Here is a 24,289-nt window from a genome sequence, read left to right as displayed (position 1 = left end):
TGTAATGCTGTTACCTGTTACAAGTGAGGGAAGTCTGCAGTCAGACCCCAGGGCAGTCACGATGCCCTCCCCCACCTCCTGAAAGAATGAAAAATGCAGATTATACTCCAGGCCACTTTCCTGCCCTCTTAGACTCTTCAACTGTGCACTGTTGGATTTCCTAGCATGATACTTTCCTGGTTGGGGCTCCTTTATGTGAAGTCAATCTGCAGTAGATTAATTAAATACTACATTGATTTCCTGTTCTCTCGGGTACTTCTAAGTGGGTTGTATTCTTGAAGCCCCTTCTCTGAGCTAGCAGAACATTTCCCTTTGCAAATGTGATGCCTGGAAATGTATCACAGCCCTCCCACCCAGACATCACCCCATGGCCACCATCACCTGGTGTAAAATGTAACTTCTTGCCTTTCCCAAAAGACATGGAGGCAAGAAAGAGGGAGGGAGCCTTGCTGGTTTTCAGGTCATGATGATTTAACACTTCAGGATTTATGCATCCTGGCTGTCTTTCTTGTAGATTTTCTTTTTTGCATCCTGCTAAATACCTTGCAGGGGTATTGTTCCTCTTAATTAGTTAATGTTTGTAAAGCACGTTACAGATCAAAGTGCTGTGTCAGTGCTAAATATGAACACACGGGTATCCTCGAGCTGTCCTTTGTCTATACAGAGGTTTTTCAGTGTAACACAAACCGCGAGAGACCTGCCTTTGAAAGGCTTGGGTATTCTCCCCTGAACTTTGGTTATTAAAATGTACATTACTTGGGAATTGAGTGGCAATAAACATAGAGCATTTTGCATTCACATGGTTTTCTGATCCTGATGTAATGGTGCTTTCCTCGCTTAGTCAAAGTGCTATGATGATGGGGAGTGAGAACAGAACCTTCCCTGTGAATTGTGCTGCCTTAGTGGTAGACCCTTCACCTTCTTCATATGTAGCAAGTAATAAGTCTTTTTTGGTTGTTGTTGTTCAGTGAGTGGGCGACTAAAACAATTTAGCGGCATTTCCAATGTGTCTGAGTAGAAAAAAAGATTCATTTAAAATTACAGCATGCTAAATTAAGTGTTGAGTAATGTTTCACTAACAAAATTTTTAAATACCAGTTTCGTTTACTTTTAGCATATTCACTAAGCCTGAGTTTATCAAATTTCTAAATGTGTAAAGAACCGTGTTAAGCATCTTTATTAAGGTATTAGTTTCAATGGCTCATCTATGAACACAAACAAAAATGTTTTCTTTTAGAAGATTGAGTGGATTACCATTCTTGATTGTTTTCTAATCCTCAGCTTTTAAGCTAAGTTCGTATTTTAGAATAAGAAAGCTGTTTGAAATGGAGCAGAGAAAGTTGCAGGCTTCTCTTTTAACAGTATGAATTTATGAAAAACATGACTTTTTGGGGGTACCTTTCATTATTTTTCATAAACTAAAACTAAAAATATAAACATGCACCCTAAAACACACTTTATACTTCCTCTCCAATCCACAAAATGGCTGTTACCAGCAAGTAATTTACAGTAATAAATGATAAACACGCAATGACATGTAATTATATGTAATATAAAGAATAAACAGTAAGAAATAGAAAACATGCTAATAATGTTGTTTTGGGTGATTCAGATTTCATTCTATGACTATAACAAATTATTCTTCATCTTTTAATTGCTTTTCAATGTAAGAAAATCCTAGGTTTATTATTAATTGAAATTCCTAAAAGCTCCAACAGGATCCTCAGTCAATGTAAATTTACATTACTCCTTCCACTCAACTTGTTTTTCTGTAATTAGTACAGCTGTCACCAGGGAGCCACGTTCGGGTGGGCAGGTAGCTATGGGTACAGAAGGCAGGTTTCAGTCAAACATTTCCTTTTAAACCATCCATCAGTTTTCTCCCTCATTTTAAATGAATTGGATTCTATAAAGAAGAATTTGTTTCTAACCTAGCAGACCTCCCTTTTTAAATCTGGACTATCATTCCATAACTTACAGCTCCTTCTCCAGGTCCACTGAGCCAAAAGACATAAATGAATCTCTAAACAATTTCTTGGTCAAGCCTACTTTTAGGCTGCATACATGATATTTCTCTTTATAGCTTCCATATTTGTATCAAGACAGATCCTCATTTCAAAATGTAGTTATAATGCTGTTAAAAATACAGCCAGACCACATTATAAGTACAAAGACAAAGCAGCTTCAGAATAGTGTAGTAAATATCTAGCTTTACCTCTTTCTAGTATGTATAGTCTTTAAATGGCCTTTCACTTTAGTTTTTTAATATAATCTTCCTCAGCAGAGCTACATGTTCAGGCTTTTCTATGATTGCTTCATTTGTAATACCTTTTTCGAGGGCTGAGTAGCAATGTTTTTTTTTTTATTTTTTATTTTTTAAAGATTTATTTATTATTTTATTTATTTATTTTTGGCTGCATTGGGTCTTTGTTGCTGCATGCAGGCTTTCTCTAGTTGTGGTGAGCAGGGGCTACTCTTTGTTGCAGTGCATAGGCTTCTCAGTGCGGTGGCTTCTCTTGTTGCGGAACACGGGCTCTAGGTGCGTGGGCTTCAATAGTTGTGGCACATGGGCTCAATAGTTGTGGTTTATGGGCTCTAGAGCACAGGCTCAGTAGTTGTGGCGCACAGGCTTAGTTGCTCCACGGCATATGGGATTTTCCTGGACCAGGGCTCGAACCCGTGTCCCCTGCATTGACAGGTGGATTCTTAACCACTGTGCCACCAGGGAAGTCCTCAGCAATGTTTTAAATCACCTAAATCTTCACTATAAAAAGAATTTCCCTTCAAATAATAAGTGGACTAGGGAAAAGCTAGTATTAGTAGTATTTAGTGAGTGCTTGGTATGTACTAGGTGCTGTGGAGTAAATAAAGAAGTATATGTGTGCCATGATACTTAGGACATAATAAGAAATTCATTAAATATAGACCAAGGATTTCCATCTTAGATGGGGAAGGAGGTGGCAGACCATCATTACAAAGCTGTTGACATCTGCTAAGTGACAAGGGAAGGATTTTTACTGAGTGTGTTTCATGTCTACACGTTTTCTGAATTGCCTGGGCCACAGTTGGTTTTCAGCTAGGGAGCACCTCGCCGGCAGGGGAAGGCCCCTAACACAGATGCTGTCGGGAGTTTGTGGGGAGCCAAAAGCTGAGTGTCTTCAAGTGTGAAAGGGACAGCTTCAGGAAGGCCAAACCAGCCGTCATCCAGGAGTGCCATCCAGAGGAGATGAGGGAAACAAAAGAGGAGACCCAAGTGCCAGAGGCAAGGGGAGGACATAAAGGGCCGTGGCCTGGGATGAGGCATCAGGACAAGGGCTCAGAGCGCCGGGGGCCGTTGTCCACGTTCGGAGGAACAGAAGGGGACTTACAGGACTTGCAAGCCTAAAGCCAGGGAGTCTGGCGGGCAGCTCAATAAGGGACCAGGAAGCTCAACTGGTGGACCCTGGTAGCAAGGAGGGACTGTGAGCCTGAGGCCACAGTGACTGGGGGCAGGCCCAGGAGGAGAGCAAAAGAAGGGTCTGGACGCCCAGCTGAGCCAGGGATGGAAGAGAGTAGTCAGCGAGGGACACAGCCGCTGCAGCCTCCAGAAACAAAGGCGGCTGTGCTGGTGACGTCCCACCCCTTCCTCCTCGGTAGGAAACACGTGCTGATGCCCCTCCAAGGGTCCGTTCAGGGCCTCTCATCGGATGCAGCTCAGTCTGAAAGAAAGTCCGCCTCAGCGTGGTGGAGGCAGTTGGCAGGCCTTCCAAATCCATCCACCTCTCCTTCCTGGTGCACAGCTTGCTGACATGCCTCAGCCTCCCTTGCTTTAGGAAAGGCCACAGGGCTGAGTTCTAGCCAAAGCTATATGAGCCTATGCGAGCCAAGTCACTGCCAAGCCAGGGCCGTCACACCTCCCACGAACGTGCCCCCTAGCTTTTTTCTTTTCTAAGGCACCTAAGGCCTGGTGACCTCAATGTCAATGGGAAACAGCCTCATCATCCCAGGTCCAGACCCAGAGTGTCTGCCCTGGACTGTTAGGAGAAGAATAAATGAAATTCCATCACCTTACGGGTCTATTTGTTATTAGAGCAGTGTGGCTTACCCTAAAGAATACTCAGTGAGGCCAGGGATTCCCCAGGGTCCCAAGAGGATTGCCATAGAGAGAATGCCCCAGGGCACCCCCTTTATGTGTGTTATGTGTATGACCACCCACACGTACATGGAGGGACTGTTTCCATGGTAACACCAGGTCCACTAGTTCGCTCATCTGTTCTTTGTTTGGAACATAGAAGATATTTATGCTCAGAAATGGCTCTTAGATCCTCACTCCTACCCCTGCTCAACCTACAGTGCCAAAAGCAGTAGTTTAGTACAGTCAACCATCATTTATAATGTCTCTTTGCCCAATGTCAGAGAGTGAAAGAAATGGGAAATTGGGAAGGGGAAATCAGACATGCTTTCCGTCAAGTCCACATTGATAGATGGGAACTTTGTACGGTTACTCCAGGTTTTAAAAAAATGACAGATGCTCAAGTCCCAAGAATTGTGCTAGCAGGGAGAGTATGATTCTTAAATGTAGACCTGGAGGTGTAGCCATAGGGTATTAATTCTCACAATGCAAGATGTCTGATGTTTGTAAAGAAATTTAGAAGTGACCAAATTAAAACCAAATCAACAAACGAACAGAAAACAGAAGCAAGGCAATTGCAGTTCTTCCCTCCCCTCCTCCAACCGCTGTGTTTCCCCTAGCTAACTTAGCAGCAGAGATGGGTGTGGGGTAGGAATAGCAGTTACCCTTGCGGTAAAGGAGGTGGGTGGGGGAGAGTGGGGAGCGGAAGGGGGATTCTTGGTGGGACCTTCTCTGCTATCTTTAGAGGGCACCCACCTGAGGACTCCCACGGCCTGTGGGTGAGACCCTGGACTTGTGTGACCTTCTAGGGAATAGGATTCTAAAGAAGAGGTGCAAGATCTCTCTTTCATCCTCATCCCCACCCCAACCCCCATGAAATCCCATCACAAGAAGCCTGGAGTATGGAACTAATTGAATATGCTTCTGGGTCTGTGAACACTGACTTGGAAGACCTTCTGAACTAGATCCTCTGTTCCCCTGGCCCAGGGCGAGCACCTGAGATACCTCCAGGGAGCTCAACGCAGAGACAAAGGGCACAGCTTGGGGAATTATTGGCTGGAAAAAAGAAAAATTTCTCTGGGTCATCATTTCTTCTCCCCTGAGAAGACCTGAAGCTCCTCTGTGGCCAAAGAGAAGGGACAATATGTCCTGTTTACCTGTAGAAGACATCTTCAGGGTGTGAAAGTTGCTGCCATTGAGAATTTTCAATGGGATTATTCACCTGGTTAAGACAGCAAAGGAAATCTACAAACTGAAATTCTCCTCTCCAAAATTCCTCATACAAAGCAGAAAACTAGGGGCTTCCCTGATGGTGCAGTGGTTAAGAATCCACCTGCCAATGCAGGGGACATGGGTTTGATCCCTGGGCTGGGAAGATCCCACGTGCTGCAGAGCAACAAAGCCCATGTGCCACAACTACTGAGCCCACGTGCCACAACTGCTGAAGCCTGCGTGCCTAGAGCCCATGATCTGCAACAAGAGAAGCACTGCAATGAAGAGTAGCACCTGCTTGCAGCAACTAGAGAAAGCCCCTGTGCAGCAATGAAGACCCAATGCAGCCAAAAATAAAATAGCTAAACAAAACAACAATAACAAAACAAACCAGAAAACTAATAGCAAACTAAAATTAGTCTACGCTTTTCGGTCTCTGCAGTCTTTCAGGAGTCCCTTTTCTCTTGATTTCCATTTATTACTTTAATGATTGAGGGCCTTCTCTAAATGCTTCTGTTTACATCAGTACTGGGGAATCCCACAAAATCCCAGAATGATTCACCTTCCCGACTATAGCAAAAAATTCTCTAGCCTAGGTCAGCATTTAGAGTGTAGGTGAAACCCCTGCCCTGGTTCTGTTTTCCAAACGTTATTAAAGCATAAAAATTATCTGCATGGCTATAAAAAATACTGGTTCCTTAGTCCCAACTCCGTTGGAGCAATGAAAGTTTCCCTGCCAACCTCTACAAGCCAGTGGGAGCTCTCTCTTTCCAAAGTACAGGGCTAACGTTTGTTCATTCACTCATTTATTTATGCATTTAATAAATGTTTCTGGAGGGTCTATGTGCCAAGCACTGTTCTAGGTGCTGGGGCTGTAATAGTACATGAAATTGACATGACTTTTGCCCTCATGGAACATACAGGTTGGCGCAGCTGACAGATGACGGTCAAATAAATCAGCAACATATAATTACGTATTGTGAGAGATGCCACCAAGAAGACAAAGTGCAATGGCAGGGAATAGTGGGGGCGCTAGATAAGGTGGCCCTAGGTTGTCCTCTCTGGGGAAGAGACACACATGCCTGAAGGATATAAGGTGCCCAGCTGAGAAAGCGGAAGAGGAGAGGAGGCATGGGGACAGCATGTGTTAAGATCCTTCGGTGGAAACAAGTGTGGCAGGAAAAAGACTGACAAAAAAGAAAGGATGGGGACTTCCTAGGTGGCGCAGTGGGTAAGAATCCGCCTGCCAATGCAGGGGACATGGGTTCGAGCCCTGCCCCAGGAAGACACCACATGCCGCGGAGCAACGAAGCCCGTGCGCCACAACTGTTGAGCCCATGTGCCGCAACTACTGAAGCCCACGTGCCTAGAACCTGTGCTCTGCAACAAGAAGGGCCACCGCAATGAGAAGCCTGCGCACCACAACGAAGAGTAGCCCCCGCTCACCACAACTAGAGAAAGCCCGTGTGCAACAGCAAAGACCCAACGCAGCCAATTAAATAAATAAATAAATAAATAAATGTATAAAAAAAAAAAAAAAAAGAAAGGATGGGATTTGGTGTTTGATTGGGTGTTGGATCCCTGGTCCATTGAGACGCTGGTTGCCACAGATGGCTGGCCTTAGGGTAGAGCAGTGCCAGGTACCACAACCTCTTCAAATGAAATGGAATGAGCAGCAGGATGTTATATGACAAAGGGGCAGAGCCATATATCATAGACCCTGGAGAAGCAGGGTTTTAACACCAAGGCAGAGGAGTAATAGTATGCAGTGGCTTTAAGGGAGCAGGAGAATGCAGAATCCTGGGAACCATTAGAAGGAGCAGCCTCCGCTTGAGAGGGCGGCGGGAAAAGCAATGTCCTCCTTCAGAAGGGGAAGGAGAGTGCCACAAACGAGCTGAGAATCTTGACGTTGATTTATCCAGGAAGGAAGGTCCCAGTGGGTACAGGAGAGATATTAGGAGGGAAAGGAAGAAGGAAGGTTGAGCTTGGGAAAGGCAAGAATAGAGAAGAATGGGGATGAGAGGACAGGGTAGGCTACCCTGTCACAACTTGGAGCATCACCACAAATAACAAGCACATGGGTATAACTAACTCCAAGCTGTCTAAAGGAACAAACCCTCAGTCGCCTAGTGGACTAGAGGTGTGTGTGTGTTTCACGGGGCATCCTGGTTTCCCAGAAATCAGCAGCATTCTGGACTTCTTGATCCGAGGAAGTTGCGGTTGGGTGAGGCCAGCCACAGGATTGTTTCACTGTGCAGGCTCACACCCAATGTGGGACAGAGGAACGGTTTCTGATGGACTACCACACAGTTCTGAGTGCTTGAGAGGAAGGAGTCCTGGGCTGGTCAAGAAAGTGTACTTCATACATCTATAAAGTGGGAGGCCCAGAGCACAGAAAGATGGAGTGCAGCATCACGGGAAAAGGCAGGCAGGGCTGAGCCAACACGGATGGTTGCGGAGAAGGGACTGAGGCCAGATCCACAGCGATGGGCACCAAGGAGTTAGCACGAGTTTGAGGAGCAGTGCATTAATTAGTTGTATGTAATTTCTCAGAAAGAGACAGAATTTTGAGCAAATTTTACATAAACTATCTTGAGAGGCAATAGGCACTGGAATCATATGGACCTTGGAGCAAGTTACTTAACCTCCCTAAATCTCCATATTATTTTTTTCATCAGTTCAATGGTGATAATAGTATATATTAATACAGGCTAATGGTTGTCTGAATTTAACTTGAGGCCACCTGAGATGTGGTCCCACCTACGCAGATTTCAGTTCAGTAGCTCTGGGATGGGAAACAGTCCAAGGATTGTTAGGCTTAAATGAGACGTGTGTGAAATGTTTAGCACATGCTTGGCCCATGTCAGCTATTAAAATCCATAAATAGTGTTTCTATTTGGGTTGCTCCAACAGCGAGGAGCAATTTTCTTTGGGAAACTTAACTTCCTTTGGCATTACTGAAAATCAAACAGAGGTAAAAATTGCCAGGCCGGTACAAGCTTTCCCCTCTATTTTGAGATACAAAAAGAAATTATTTTTTTTCTCTTTCTTTTATTTCTGTCACTACAGAAACTTGCAAAAAATATATTTACCCATTCCTCATTTTTTGGTAAAATATGTTTTTAAACCTTTATTGAAGTATAGTTGTTGTATGATATAAGTTGCAGATGTACAAAATAGTGAGTCACAATTTTTAAAGGTTATAGTCCACGTATAGTTTTTAGCAAATATTGGCTATATTCCCTGTGTTGTACAGTATATCCTTGTAGCTTATTTTGTACCTAATAGTTTGCATCTCTTAATCCCTTCCCCCAATATTACCCCTTCCGTCTTCCCTCGCCCCACCAGCAACCACTAGTTTGTTCTTAGTATACTGTACGATATCACTTATATTTGGGATTGAAAATGTACACCAAACTAGTGAATATAACAAAAAAGAAGACTCACAAAAAGGAATTCTTATATTTTTAAGAATACTTTGTAAGTGGACAGATTTCATACTTTCTAGTCGCTCTTACTACCAAGTTACAATGTGCAGATTATAAAGTGGTGTCAACAATACAACAAATCTAAAAAAGTTGTTGATGAAAAACCTGTGAAAGAGAAGGTGTGAAGTTGTTTCGTGCAACTCACGGCACACTGTAGAGTTATTTTGGGCAACAAAGTAAATAACTGCCTGGGACTGAAGCATGCTGGAAATTAATTTTCAATGGAATTAGCAGGAAAATGTCTTTCCTTGGCAAACTGATGCTTTCGACTATTTACTTGCAATACAAAAGTGTTTAGTGTTTGTGAAATAGCGAGAGTCAAAACTTTCCTGAAATCATGTTTTTAATGGATGATCGGACTGTCTACATTCATGGGTTAAACCTGTGATGCCATGCAATAGTTTATATAGAAAATTCCACAACTAAAGAATGTGGACAATTTCTTGCATTTTGTTTTCATTGAATTCCTCTAAATTTAAATGACCAAATTAGCCCTGGCTTTATTTTCAGCGAAAGGTATCATTCCTGGATGGAAAATTGCCCAGACAGCATGAAATATGACAAGACTAGACTCGTGCTTGATAGGTCCCCAGTGCACTTCCCTGGCACGTAGTAGGTCCCAATTTGTGTTGAATAAATACAGAAGGTCTAACACACTGAAGAGTTAAAGAAGGCAAAACAGTTCTATGACAACTTGCCTGACTCCCAGATAACTATGTGAGATTTCCTTCAAAAGAGCAATTCAAATGTTGAATTTGAATAGTTCTGTAAAATCAAAACACACATGATGAGTACTGGTGAAATCCTGGAACCTCTTGGTAACTGGCTTGTATTAATAGTTACCAGTTACCTACATATATATCCTGCCTCCTTCAGAGGGCGAAAGTGCTGGTAACTCTGACCTTCATTACAGCAAGAGACTGTCCCCTGGTGGTGGTGAAGTGGTTGGAATCACCATTCTGAGACAGAACCACATACACTATCTCCCATTTCCACATTTTTCACTACTGGGGGGATAATGTTAATTTTTATTTTAATCGTAGGAAATATCCCCTACCTAAAAGGATAACACACACATTGACTTTTTTTCTTTTAAACCTAAGCCAGCTTTTCTGGAATGAATTTATTCCTTGTATCACAAAAAAATTCCTTACAATAAAACTTTTCCAAGTTTTTCCAATACTATGCTGTAGTATCAGCATAGTACTAGACACATTACATAGCCTTCAATAAATGTATGAAATAAAAATTTAAACTTAAGGTAAGAATAATGTAGCAAAATATCCTCTTTAACATAGATTCAAATTTCTTCATTAATATAGTTTCAAATTGAGTAAACTTTCAAATGATTAAGTGTATATACTTTCATGATCTTTACATTTAAAAATCTAACTTTTAAATAAAAATCGAGTGCCTAGAAAAAAATTTTAGAAATTTTAAAAAGAAAAAAATTTTTTTTGGTAGAAGACCATAAAATGTGAATTAGAATTAGGTTTCTGTACTTAACTATCTTTACATGATATTTTCCCCTAAATATATTATAAATAACGTAAAAAGTCACCAAGTTTAACCACCCACATTGCAGATAGTTTACATCATGGAAGGTTTAAATCTGACTACACGGCACCACTTCTAGAAACCCAGCACTTCCTTTTTATGGAGAATACAAAGCATCTAATTTTTTAAGGATTTTGCTAAAGCCTTTCAACAGGCTCCTCCCTCCACCCCGCAAATGGTCCTTTCTTACACAATTAGAATTCGCTTCTGACCTGTAAACCGTAGATGAAAACCTGAGCTAAAGCTCTCTCAAGTCTAGTGAAAACATCTGGTATGGGGTTTAACTTTCAGATACCCTGTAAAGATCACACAAAACAGCCACTTAATTCTTAGAAATTCCATTTTCTTCAGTAAAAATGTTAAAAATAGTAATTGGAGTAAAAATAGTGTTAATGCCAGTAAGGCACAAATTGCTACATAAAGGTGAATTGCACTGCCACATTTCAAGCCAAAAATCACTCTCAAATTCTGAACTGTATTCACCAAACTATAAATTTCAGAGATGAACTGTACAAAATCTGAACAGAAGGGGGCGGGGGGTGAAGGGGAAACTGAGACGAAGCGAGAGAGTAGCACAGACATATATATACTACCAACTGTAAAATAGATAGTCAGTGGGAAGTTGTATAACAAAGGGAGTCCAACTCGAGGATGGAAGATGCCTTAGAGGACTGGGGCGGGGAGGCTGGGGGGGACTCGAGGAGGGGGGGAGTCAAGGAAGGGAGGGAATACGGGGATATGTGTATAAAAACAGATGATTGAACTTGGTGTACCCCCCCCCCGAAAAAAATAAAATAAATAAAATAAAAAAATCTAAACAGAAGCATCTGACCATTTTCTCTCCCATTTCCATGTAAATTTCAATTCATATTTCTGAGCACAAAAGCCAAAAATAATCATATATAAACACACTATATATATACCTAGTATAGTACATTGTGTGTGCATGTGTGTGTATATTATATATAAATAGCTAAGATTTTATTATTATGTATATATGAACTCAAAGCTTTTTGCAATCTACCATAAATTTAAAAAAAAGTATAGCATGGATCAATTACATATGAATATCAAGTAAAATTCATACAAGTTTCACTGGTAAAGCTGTAACCTATCATGGCCACATAATATGTATTTTACTGTGTTTACTTGACTCTTATCACTGGACTATTTCCTGTGGAGACAACCATCTTTCTCAGTATGTTTGTTCTCTATCTTGAACGTCAAGGGCAGAGATTCTTTTTATTAGCCTTATTAGCACCATGCATAGTAAATTCGAGAACATTCTGGAACAATAAACTTTGGATACAAACTACTCAAGACTATCTGGGCCTTAACTGATTTCTTAAGTCCTAGTGGACAGGAGCATAAATCTATGAAGGGAGACCATCAAATATACCAAATGACTCACTGTTGGGTGTTATCCAGAAACCAACCTGTTGGATTTTAAAGATGGGAGAGTGATTTTACCTTTCAGGGAGAAACCGGTTGCTCTGTTGACTATGTGCCTGAATGCAAAATTTCCCTAAAGCTTCAAAGTCCTCTTTGGACCCTGTTTTGGAATTTTACTAACACAAACAAAACAACCAAATTTACAATTTGGTACAGGGGATATTAGGATAAAGTAATAGAGAAGACACAGGAGATTGGTCTTGGGTGGTTTCAATATATAGGCTGTAGCTCTCTGACAAGTCAATTAAGAAAAAAAGTAAAAGCACTTAAGATTTCATTCTCCTTGTAAAGGAAAGGAAAGACTAGGTATTGGTAAAGAGGTTTGTAAGTGTGGGATACCAGGCTCACACCTGTCTACATATATAGATCACTGTAGAACACACTGTTCTTAATGTTTAAATTTGGTTCAGTTTTAAAGCTAGTTAAAATGCTCCCTTCAGCTGATTTTTTTACTAATTTGTTTTCCAACATAAGAGATGCATAGAAGTGTGTTTAAAAATATACACTGAACAATATTTTATGAGTAAATGTCTACAAGATGGCATCAGAACTACCAGAATGTTGCTTTAAGTACAGCAAAACTCCAAACTCTAAAATTTTTATTTTTCTTCTTGAACAAACTTTGTTCTTACACAAAACTCTGATATGCTACATATTAAATGTGCTCCAATCTTGATGAGTATTAAACATTTTATTTAAAGGTTTTAAAGTAAAAAAAAAGGTACACAAATACAGATCACATTATACCAAGGCAGTATTCTACATGACAAAAAGCAAAACAAAACAAAAATTTAAAAGTAAATGTACAGGTACTAAACAAGCATAATACTTGATATCCATTTCAGGCTGCATACACAAAAAAAGATCTGACCACATACATGCTTATGCAAAATAAATTTTATCTTAGAACACCAAAATTCCAACCATTCTGTCAACTGCCTTAGTCCCCTGGTGAGTAATCTGAGACAATTTCTATGTAATAGAAAAAGAATTGGCATGGCACATAAAGACTACAAAAACCAGAATACAATTAAAAACATAATTGTAATGCAATTCTGTATAAAATATACACAGTAAATATTATTAGTTTTTTAAAAGATAAAAAAAAAAGGCCACCCTGAATAATGGTTAAAACCTCATTACAGAAAAATGCTTCATCATTTGTAACATTGATAGAAAACTGATGGATTTTTTTTTTAGAAGATATCTAACTTGAAGAAATCATTTATTCAAACTTTATTTAAAATTGTAGATAAGATAGTAACTGTCTACCCCTTCTCAAAATGTTTTATCATGAATATTCTTTCTAATATGTAACTAAGGACAAAATAAAAGAATAACTCAAAAAAAAAGTCTCAAAATGAGGTTCAAAGACCCAAGAGAATTCTAAGGTGAGCCCAGTAATGTATATTTTAAACAAACTTACTAGGTGATTATTCCACATTCTAAAATTTGAGGATGAATGCCCTAAGGGAAACAGTACCACTTAAAAGCAAGATCATAAACATATTTCTGATATAAGATGTCAAAAATTTCTATAAATTTATGATTTGAGGTGAATACTGCTTTTTGTTTTAAAACAAGTTTCAGGTCTTAAGAGAAATATATATACCTCTTAAATAAACATGTGAATTATATAAACATTTCCTTTGAGGTTTTCATTGCTTTCAGACTGAGTTATTCAAAGAAAAGAAAGTACATGGCCAGAAACTTTGGAAAAATAACATTTCAAATGAAATGCAGCATCCCCCACAAAGAGATAATTTACTAAATGCCTACATATTTTAAATCACTCTAAATTTAAGACTAGATAGCTTTCCTAAAAGTTACATTTTACTAAGATTGGACAATTGTAAGTAATTTAAATGATAAGGGTTATTTTTAAAGTCCCTTTTCATAAAAAAATACTAAAAGATAAACAACAGAAGGATGCTATCATTAGCATCACTTTAAATAAGTTGTTAAACATGAATATTAATAAAAAATAATCTGAAGAACTCTGCCCCTGAAATGTATTCTACTCTGGTTACACGTGTTACCTACTGAACAAAAACTCACTTAAGGAGCTGGAACTGTGGTTAGTGTGAGTGTACGTGCAAATCCTGAACATTTACTCATGTATACTTTATTATTTTTTCTCAAATTTCATTGAAGACTCCATGAACAGGATCTGAAAGTATGGATAGTGTGGTCTGGGGAAGAAACAAGCATGGTTAAGACACTATTTGGAAGATAAATTATTTTCCTTTATACTGAATTATAAGGAAACAATAGTATACATTCTGTGTCCACTGGATAATGGAATGCTTTTACAAGTTTGGAAACAAGTGAGTGCCTCCTTATTATTTAAATCAAATCACAAAAAGGGACTGTGGGATTTACTCTCCAATAAGAAATAAATATTAACATTGCACTTTTCTGTATCTATTTTAAGTTTCAATTTTTTCCTCTTTATATACTGAGAAGTTTTCCATTTAACTACATCCTGGGTTCTCTGAACTACATTTATTAACATTCCAGTTAAAGTTGCTGCTACAGGGACAAGCTCAGACGCTAACCCTTTAATATACTAAAGAAATCACTTGAATCAGTTTTTCAAAAACAACTAATGATTTGGAATCTGATTCTTAATAAAATGTGCCTATTTTCTTCCTCAAGGAGAATCTGTATTCTAAGCAAGCAACATCTTTTATTACCAATTTAATAACTGTTGTCTTAAAAATCAATAATTTAATTTTCTAAGGTAATGTAAAATTCACAGCTGAATTTTTAAACACAAAGAACTCAGAAAGTAATAGGTAATATAACAAGTTATATTTTGCATTACTCTTTTATTCCAAAATTAAACACTTAAATGACTTCATGAGTATGACAAAAATCATGGGAGGCTTATGACATAATCCCACCCTGTGCCTTAATGCAACAGATACTCTATTTAGTAAGTATTTCCTTTAAACAAAAAAGACAACTTTATTATTCATCAGTAGGTTGCTGGATTACCAGTGTAACTAAATTTTGACACAATTGTCTGGAAACTAGTTTCATGTTTTTCCATAGTTAAACTTAGATGTAATAATTGACTCTTACAGCTAATAATAGAAGATACCGAGTGCTTCTTTTGTGGGTGAAAAATATAAAATGGTTCATTGTATCCAGGCTGGTAACAAGTTTATCCATGCATTAAATGGCAACACAAGCAAAATACATAGTTGAGAACGGAGGATCAGACACATTCTTCTGCAGACATCAAAAGAGGATTAATGTACTCAAAACCTTCAAATTCAGACTGATCGATCTTCCTCACAATGTCACTGTTGAAAGAAAAATAATTTTCATTATCAAGATTTCTCTGATTTTTTACTTAAATGGCAAAATAAGATTAAAAAACTATAAATAAAGCTAATTTATATAAGCTATGAAGATAAAAAAAAACTGCAAGTTTTTAGATTAACCCCAAAACATTTCCTAGAAGAATCAGGAGTGTCGAAAATCAAAAGAATAGTAATCCCATGAGCAAGTTTAGAACCGAAAGCTGGTCCAATATTGAAGACTGGGAATAAAAAAGGCACAATTTGTCACAATCCTAGATAATCTTAACTTTTGACCTGAACAACATTCATAATTACAGGTGAACATCCAGGTCTAAATTAGTGTGCAATTTAGTAGTCACCTCAACAGCCAGATGGAAGATGGTGAAGAGAAGGCCCAGGAGACTTTAACCAAAGTGAAAAGACGATAGGAGGAAGTACACGGGACGACCTGGAGTGAGGAGGGACCACCACAGGGAGGCAATGGGTCACAGGGAGCAGAGAGGTTGCATTCGGCTACACTGGGCTTCTAGTTTAACATACAAGAGTGAGTATCACCATCAAATATTTTAGTACTTAAATGTACATACCATACTGCAGAGCACAATGTTACACAGGATGTAGCCTCTTCCTTCAAGAAGGGAAGGTACTTCATATAACAAAAAGCAGTACCTGCTAAGTTTCTTACACAACAAGCTAAGTCCTGCTCTAACCACAGTTCTAACGAAAAAGGTGACTTCTACTCGGAGAAATCAAGAAAGGCAGCATCACTCCGCAAACTCTTACTGAATGGAATTATGAAAGATTATGGTAGGCCTGGGGAAATGCCAATGATTTATTAGAGTCAGAGCACAGGAACAGAAGGGTGTTAAGTGGCAGAGGCTGCTGGAAGGAAGGGAATGGCTAGCTCAAAGAAGCCAGTGCCATTTATACTAAGTAGGTCCACCTTGATCTATCTATCAAAGGTCTGGTTACATCTGAAGGAGCTCTCAAAGATGGGGAAGATTTCAACAGGTGAAAAGGAAGGAGGGATAGAGAGGAAATGTTAACAGCATGCTATCAGGGAATGGTGAGTAACTGAGCTTGATGAGAACACAACATTTGTGTTAGAGTATAGTGAGATATGGCTAGAAAGTCAGGTTGGAGCAGATGGTGGGAGGCCTTCGTTACTAACCAAGGGCGTAGATTTTATCTGCTAGGCATAGTAGGAGTAACTGAAGGTTTCTGATTAAAGGAGTTAAAGAATTGGAGTGGTACTTCATGAGTGTACCAAATAGGCTGCAAAGTAACGTTTTAGGATGGCATAATATTCTACGTATGATTTGAGAGACCTGAACTGGGCTTGTGGCATTGGGAATGGAAAGGACGCAAAGCGATGAAGTAAAGGAAAAAAGAGACAAGGACTTGGCAGCTGAAGGTATTATCTAGTTTGGAAAGGAAAAGCTGGAGTCAGCAACCACTGACTCAGATCTTGAATCTGAATGCAGAACTATATGGGGGTACAATGAAAAGGGTAAATAAAAACAAGGACCTGATTGAGAACAATTTAGACTTCACATGTTTGAGGTGCCTGTCTGACAAACCAGAAGAGATGCTTACACTAGTAGAGGGAAACGCAGCTCAGAAGAGATATCAGGGCAGGGGCTAGCAGCTTTAGAAGCCATTGTTCATTTACTCTTCACAGCAACCTTGGGAGGTAGTCAACACGAGAAGATACAGGCTCAGAGACGTTATGCAATTCACAGTCAGGGTACCCAGCTGGTAAGAGGGGGCGTCAGGATTCAAATTCCTATCTTTTGATTAAATCCAGTGCACTTTCTAACACACAATGCTGTCAGAAATAATGATTTGGGTACATCTCTCTCTCCCCTAGTAGACAGTAAGCTTTGAGAGGTTGGCCTATGCCTTGATCGTCTCTGAATGTGTAGTACTTAGCTTAGTGCTTTTTGCTCAGTAACTGTCTGCCAGTTTAGCTGGGAGCATTTAATAGCTGGTATCCATGCTACGGCGCTAGCTGAAATCTCCAAGGTACAAACTGCATATAGCAAAGAGAAGGTGGTCATGAACAGAACCACGGAGCATCCTAGTCTCAAGGGGACAGGGAAAATAAGATGACAAGTGGTTAAAGAAATGATGCAGAACCAGGATGCGTAATGCCAACTAAAGCAGGCCATGAGTGCCAGAGGTTTTACAGACATCAGAGGAGATGGGGGCAGATCAAAAAATGCTTTAAAATTTAGAAATTAAGAAGTCAATTCAACTTTCAAAAGCTGAAAGAGCAGGTTAAATTGTAAGAGTTTAAAGTGTTGGGGACCTCCCTGGTGGTCAGTGGTTAAGAATCCACCTTCCAATGCAGGGGATATGGGTTCCATTCCTGGTCGGGGAACTAAGATCCCACATACTGCAACGCAACTAAGCTCACACGCCTCAACTACTGAGCCAGAGCCACAACGAAGAGCCTGTGTGCCACAACAAAAGAGCCCACATGTTGCAACAAGACCTGACGCAGCCAAATAAATAAATAAACATTAAAAAAAAAAAAAAAAAGAGGTTAAAGTGTTGGCAGCAAGAAAGTGTAAGACAACCAATGTTGACTACTCTGAAAGAATTTAATAGAGATAGTGCTTATTTATTTTTCTCTTACCATAAGCATCTATTAACTATTTTTGAAAAAACAAAGATGAAAAGAAAATGAGAAAAAAATGTGGTGGTTCAAAGTGGAAAAAATTAGGATATTTGAGCTTGTTTATAAGCAGAGGGAAAGAAACTGCAAAAGAGAAATTAAGGAAGGTGGAGTAATGGAGATAACTGACAAAATGAATCCTGGAGGAAACTAAGAAGACAAGTCTAGGAAAAGAGGAGGGTACCCTCTTGCATAAGAGGGGTAGCCTTCCAAGAACCGGGGAGAGGCAAAAGTTTGGGAAGAGTAAGAGAGCAATTCTGAGATGCAAGGTGGTATGGTGACAGCTGGAAAGGGAGAGAGCTCACAGCAGGGAGGTCTCAAACCTGGCTGTCAGCTCAAGGCAAGGTTAATCCATTTAGAGTGATGGAGGCAGGGGTAGGATTGAAGGCTTCTAAAATGCAGAGACAGTTTGGAACAGCTGCAGTGAGGAATGTGATAAGAACTAATAAGATGTAAAAGTAACATGACTGCCAAGCAGAAAGGTCTTCCATAAGATGAGAGAATGAATCTGTAATGACAGGTGAAAGATCAAATATCTGCAAGTTATTCTAAACCATATCTTTAAAAGATACAACATAAACACAAAATTATGTCAGATCACTGCTGCCTGGACTTGATACGTTGATGTAATCTTTTTAAAAAGCAACTTGGCAATACATATCAAGAGCTTTAAAAATTTCAGACCCTTTAACCTAGTTCCCCTTTTAGGAATCTATCTTAAGGTAATACTCAGGAACTCAGACAAAGATGGTCACCATCAAAATGGGAAACAGTGCAGTGCAGTGGAAAGAGCACAGGCCTAGTCAGACTTGTGTTTGAATCCTGGCTCTGCCACCTCATAGCTGTGTGACTTTGCTTAACCTCTCTGAGCCTTGGTTTCCTCATCTGTAAAACGAAGATGACAACACTAGATTTATAAGGTTGTTGTGCGAATTAGAGATAATACAAGCAAAGCAAAGTAGAAAATGACAATTACTGTTTTTATAATTGTAAAATTCAAATATCCTGTAACTGAATGATCAGATAAAATGTAGCATAATCTGATAATGAAACATTGTGTAGCCATTAAAAATGGGACTTTCAAAGAACTTTAAAAATATCTCAGTCTACAGAATTACTTACTCATCATCAGGAGTGAGCTGGACAGGTTCATTAGTAAACTGAGAATCGAAGTTGTCCAAACCAAATTCCCCAGAAATATTTGGTTTAAAGGGAGGCACCACCTGCTTTTGCTCCATCTAGAAAAGACACAGTGGATGACAGCTCAAGCCTGTATTCTTAGAAAAATTCCACCTCTACATTTCTCCTCTGCCCTCGGATATTTCCCGGTCTCATTAAAGTGAGTCGCTAGGCATGGTTCTACAATAGTCACATGATGAAAGTAATTTACAAATCTGAACATTGATGTAGGCCTCAATAATATTACAACTTGCTCCATTAAATTAACATTCTAAGCTTTTACTGTTTCAAAAGCTTTCTTAAAAGCACATTAGAGAGTGGCTTAGTTATTTAAACTGTGATATACTAGTTTTTCAATATTCTTTTTAAGTTAATAAATTTTGGCCCAAGACAATAATGACACCTCATATATAAAACAATCAAAATTTACATACCATATCCCAATCAACATTTCGAAAGAACGGGTGTCCCTGAATATCAGCAAATCCTGTTTGCGGATGACAACCCAATCGTTCTTTTGGGTCCTATGGTGGAAAGAAATGTTTCAAGAACTGGGTGAATATCCTGCTTTAGAATAAATTATCTTTGTGATCTGTGTTTTGTGTCTATTACATGATACCTTTATGTCTGAAATCAGAATGGTCTACCTTTCATTTCTAGAAACTACAACACTAGATACTCAAATGAGTATCTGAAGCTTGTGACAAGTGAGATATCCTCATGGCTCTCTCTTCAGCTATCCTTAGAATTCAAGTGGAAAGATGTCACCACACCTTGCCACAGAAAAATGGGAGGAAAAACAGAGCAGCAGAATCATCTCGGCAGCATCCAGCTCTCTCTTTGACATGGGTTGGGGTGACAGTCAAAATATGCAAACCCCCAAACTTTACAGGTTTGTTTTTAGTTCAGTTTAAAAGCCCTATGCCCAATTACATCAATAACCATAATCTGTGTACAACGATACAACCATTATCTAAATCACTGAACTGAGAAGCGGCCTGGAACTTATAAAATTATCGTGAATGAGAACATGTTCCCATTTTTCTTTGCAGTAAAAGGCATTTTGTTTTGCATATTGACACCTCTCACCTTCATTTTTCACTGTGCTAAAGCTTAGGCTTCCAGTTTAAATCTTTCTTCACATAAAATACTCATTTAAAACTAGCTTGAATTTCTTAGCTTTTCAAAATTCATCACTATCTTATCTATTTATCTTAGGAAATAAATGCATATCAACCTACTTTCTAACCTACCATTTATTTAAAATACAATTTTAAAGTAAGAGCTGGAAAACTGGTTGCTGGTGAGGAAAAAAACCTACACATTTGGTGTTAGAAGTGTTATAAGTAAAAATAGTTCAGAATCCTAATGTTAGATAGATCCTAAAACTTATAGCCTACCACCTGCAACAAACAACGATGGAATGGTGTTCAGATTTTTTAAAGAGCCAATGATAGCGTTTCATTTCTTCTGAATATTACCGAATTATGGGTTGTGATATGAGAATTTGTAGGGAACACTACTGCATCAAGTGCTCAATAAGTTAAGACATTCTATGAATAATAATCTAAAGAAAATTGAAAAAAATAGAGCTGAAAATAAAATTGAGGCTATCCCCAAAGACACAATTTTTCCCTCACTGAGTACATGGTACTTTTCATCTACATTAAAAAAAAATGCAATATAGAGCTGGGGGTAAATTACACTGGCAAAATGGAAAGGACAGCTCACCTCAGGATCTAATTCTGTCAACTTACTCTTTGGTGAAGAGATAAGTTCCAGATTTAACTGAAAAATTATATACACTGACGTTTTGGAATTTTACATTGCCTGAACCTATCCTTACCAGTTTCATCTGTATATAGATAAATCACTAAAGATCTTATGTACAATTTATACCTTGTTGAGGAAGCTCTTCAGGACACTTGCAGCTTTTACAGACAAAGAACGTGGTATGCGAATTTGTTTTTCCAAAATAACTAGAAAGATAAAATTTATGGCATTATATTTAACTTTCACAGGGTTTTACTCTTACATTTTTATTATGAAGTATTTATGGCATTCTAGCAGAAAAAACCAAAGACAGTACATACATCACCTAAGCGTCGTGTACTTTCCCAGTACTTTCCCATTTCTTTCCTCGCTTCTCAGAGACAGCCTCTACTCTAAACAGTTTTGATCATTTACATGCATGTTTTATTCTTTGACTGCCTTACCTTAGTTTCCTCATCTCTAAAACTGAATAAAAATCATACCTGATTCATAGGGGTGTTATGAAGTTTAAATGAGTTAGTATCGTAAAATGTGTGGCATTTGTTAATATATTTGTTTTTTTGTTTTTTTTTACTATACTTGATTTTATTAGACATTGCCAAATTATCCTCCAAAGCTGTGGTGTCAATTCTCACTCTCACCCCCAGAGTTCCAGTTGCTCCATATCCTCACCAGCACTGGTATTATCATACTTTAAAATTTTTGCCAAATGTGTAGGTATGAAATAGTAGCTCATTAATGTTTTAATGTGCACACCCCTAATTAGTAGTGAGGCTGAACATCTTTCCATATATTCCACAGCCAGCTGGATTTCCTATTACATGAAATATCTATTTCCTATGATGGCCTTAATTATTAAATGTATTACAGAATTTTATAGCAGTCTTCACAGTTCTCTGGACTGTGTGTTGGGGGTGGTCCTTGTGCTTGTCTGCTTGTTTCTGTTCTACTCAGTTCTTTGTATTTCCAACTGTGGGGCTTTTTTCTTCACCTTTTGATCCCTGTTATCTTCCTGGTACTCTTTTTCCCCATACTGCTCTTGGACTACATGCATTCAGCTTCATGGCCCAGGTCCACAATTGTGTGTCCTCTCCAGCCCAGAATTCCTTCCTCCAACCTCTGTGATCTACAATCTGAAGGAGCCGCTTTGTTATGTTTTTGAGCATGAGAAGGTAACTGGCAAATGGGATTGAAGAAAGAGGCAGGAAGGATAGATCAAAACAAGGACGACAACAAACTCAAAGCCTCGTGTGTCAAGGAGTATGTTGTCCAGATTATTCTCCTCTTTCTTACTCAAAGTAATAACTTGAGCAGTCCTCATTCACGCTCTAGAATAGGTTTATTCACAGAGAATCTCTGTAAAATACTGCAAATTACCTTGAAAAAGATAATCCTCTGTGTTCTGATCAGGGTTATCAGAGCTGCCAACAATATCAAATGGAGACCTTCCTGCCATCATCTCAAACATTAGTACTCCAAGAGCCCACCAGTCAACGCTGAAACCTTCAAAAAGAAATTTTAAAGCAACAAATTATCCACTCTGCACTCTTAAAAGTCAGTAATTTGAGATTTATTTTATTACATAATAAAACAAACATAAGGTAAAAGTAAACTCGAAGTGCATTACAACTATCATGGTAGGCACTGAGGATTACAGGAATATTTCACTTATCAAAAAGGGGAGGTACCTACAAGATAACTGTAAAAATAAAATATGGAAATGAAACATAAGTATCTCTTCCCAAATATGTCTGTAATTCCAGACTCACAGCCTATATCTAATATTTTGTTTTGGGGATATAATGAAATTGTATTTGAGAATAACCTTCTTTGGTTTGAAACTTGATCTTCTGTTACCTGATTAAAGATCCTTGTAGGACTTTGGAACCAGACTATGAGCAACTATCAGAAATACCCATCCTCCTTTACAACTGCTGAAATCAAAGGGCCAAAACCCAAAGGGTCAAATGTTTTCTTAAGATAAACATATCCTCTGGTTCCTGACAAGCAGGCAATTTCCCCCACCTTTCAGACTCCTGAGGGAAATATCCCAGGAAACCTGAACAATCTTCCAGAGGTTTACGACTCTGGAGTCACATGGCTGATTAAATCCCAACTCTGCCAATTTCTAACTACAGGACCTTGGGCAAGTTATTTAGCTTTTCTGTACATCAGTTTCCTTGTTTGTAAAATGTGAATTAACAGTGCTTACCTCATAGGATTATTCAGAGGATTAACTTAGTTAATATATGCAAACTGCTTAGAATATTGCCTAGTACCCTTAAGTGCTTGCCACTAGCAAAATATTATTCAATGCACCCCCAAAGTCCCACTGTCTCTGATTTCAGAATTTAGGGTGTTTATGTAGGTTTCAAGAAGATCAAGAAAGTTTATGTTAATAAGCTCAGTACTGAAATACTATACTGTACTATAATGCGACTGGCACCACATTTAACCACCCTTCTAGCTCACAGCCAAAGTATCACCAATTTATTACCATAATCTTCTCCTCTTAAAATTTCAGGAGCAATGTAATTAGGAGTACCACAGAATGTGCTGGTTGTATCTCCTGGCCGTAATCCTTCCTTTTATAAAAGAAAAAGAAGAAGAAAAATAAGATCCAAATTCTGTTTTAAATTCACCTCTTTTATATCATCTATCATATAAGGTCAGCATCTACAGGTAATATATTGAGCTTAAATAAAATATCACTGGCACAGTTGCCTTTATTATTAAAATCATAAGTTGCTACTAAGTACCTTAAAGAAAACCTGTTCTCATGAGATGCTGGTAAAGAGTTCAATTAAGATAAAAATTGCATTTAAAATAATTTATATTCAAGTAAAATTTTAATACAAAATTTAAATTACATGAGTAAAAGGAATCATATTTTATGAAGAAAAGAAGCTCTTTAAATCTCATTTCCTAACACAACCACCTGGCATTATGATGTTTCCCTTCTGGTCATTTCTACTAAGGCACACGTTTTTTGGTTTTGTATTTTAATAGCTACAGGATGGAGGAAATTAAGGTAAAACACACTAGTAGGTATAAATAGAGAAACTATACAATAACGAACGGAACAATCACCAAGAAGTTAAAACAAACTTGTATGCAGCTAACAACACAGCCTGAAAATACAACTAGTAAAAATGGACAAAATTATTAAGAGGATTTCACAATCCCTGCTACGGTCTGAATGTTTATGTGCCCCTAACATTCATATGCTGAAGCCCTAATGTAACAGCATTGCGAGGTGGGGACTTTGGGGAGGTCGTTCGGTCATGAGGTTGGAGTTCCATGATGCGATTCATGTTCTTTTAAGAAGAGAAGGAGAGTTAGCCTTCTCTCTCTCCCTGCCATGTGAGGATACAACGGAAAGACAGCCATCTGCAAACCACAAAGAATGCCTTTACCTGTCTGCCAACCAGGAAGGGCACCTTCAGACACTAAATCTGCCAGCACCTTGATCTTGGATTTCCCAGTCTCCAGAACCATGAGAAATAAATGTCTGCTGTTTACGCCA

General features: G+C 38.7%; 1 protein-coding gene across 2 annotated transcripts in view; it reads right to left on the bottom strand.

Annotated features, from left to right (window-relative positions):
- Positions 1 to 14,273: 14,273 nt before the first annotated feature.
- Positions 14,274 to 24,289, bottom strand: part of PRKCI (protein kinase C iota) — a 67,105-nt gene continuing 57,089 nt past the window's right edge. For both annotated transcript variants that reach the window (XM_057738651.1, XM_057738652.1), the window contains 6 exons: positions 23,261 to 23,348; positions 22,141 to 22,266; positions 20,890 to 20,969; positions 19,425 to 19,514; positions 18,934 to 19,049; positions 14,274 to 15,131 (listed from right to left, as the gene is read on the bottom strand). In XM_057738651.1, the coding sequence (XP_057594634.1) occupies positions 15,044 to 15,131; positions 18,934 to 19,049; positions 19,425 to 19,514; positions 20,890 to 20,969; positions 22,141 to 22,266; positions 23,261 to 23,348 (588 nt within the window). In that variant the 3' untranslated portion in view covers positions 14,274 to 15,043. The remainder of the gene's footprint in view (positions 15,132 to 18,933; positions 19,050 to 19,424; positions 19,515 to 20,889; positions 20,970 to 22,140; positions 22,267 to 23,260; positions 23,349 to 24,289) is intronic.

The sequence above is a fragment of the Hippopotamus amphibius genome, chromosome 6, assembly GCF_030028045.1.
Source record: "Hippopotamus amphibius kiboko isolate mHipAmp2 chromosome 6, mHipAmp2.hap2, whole genome shotgun sequence".
Classification (NCBI taxonomy): Eukaryota; Metazoa; Chordata; class Mammalia; order Artiodactyla; family Hippopotamidae; genus Hippopotamus; species Hippopotamus amphibius.
The sequence above is the reverse complement of the archived record's forward strand: the minus strand, read 5'-3'. Positions and strand labels throughout refer to the sequence as shown.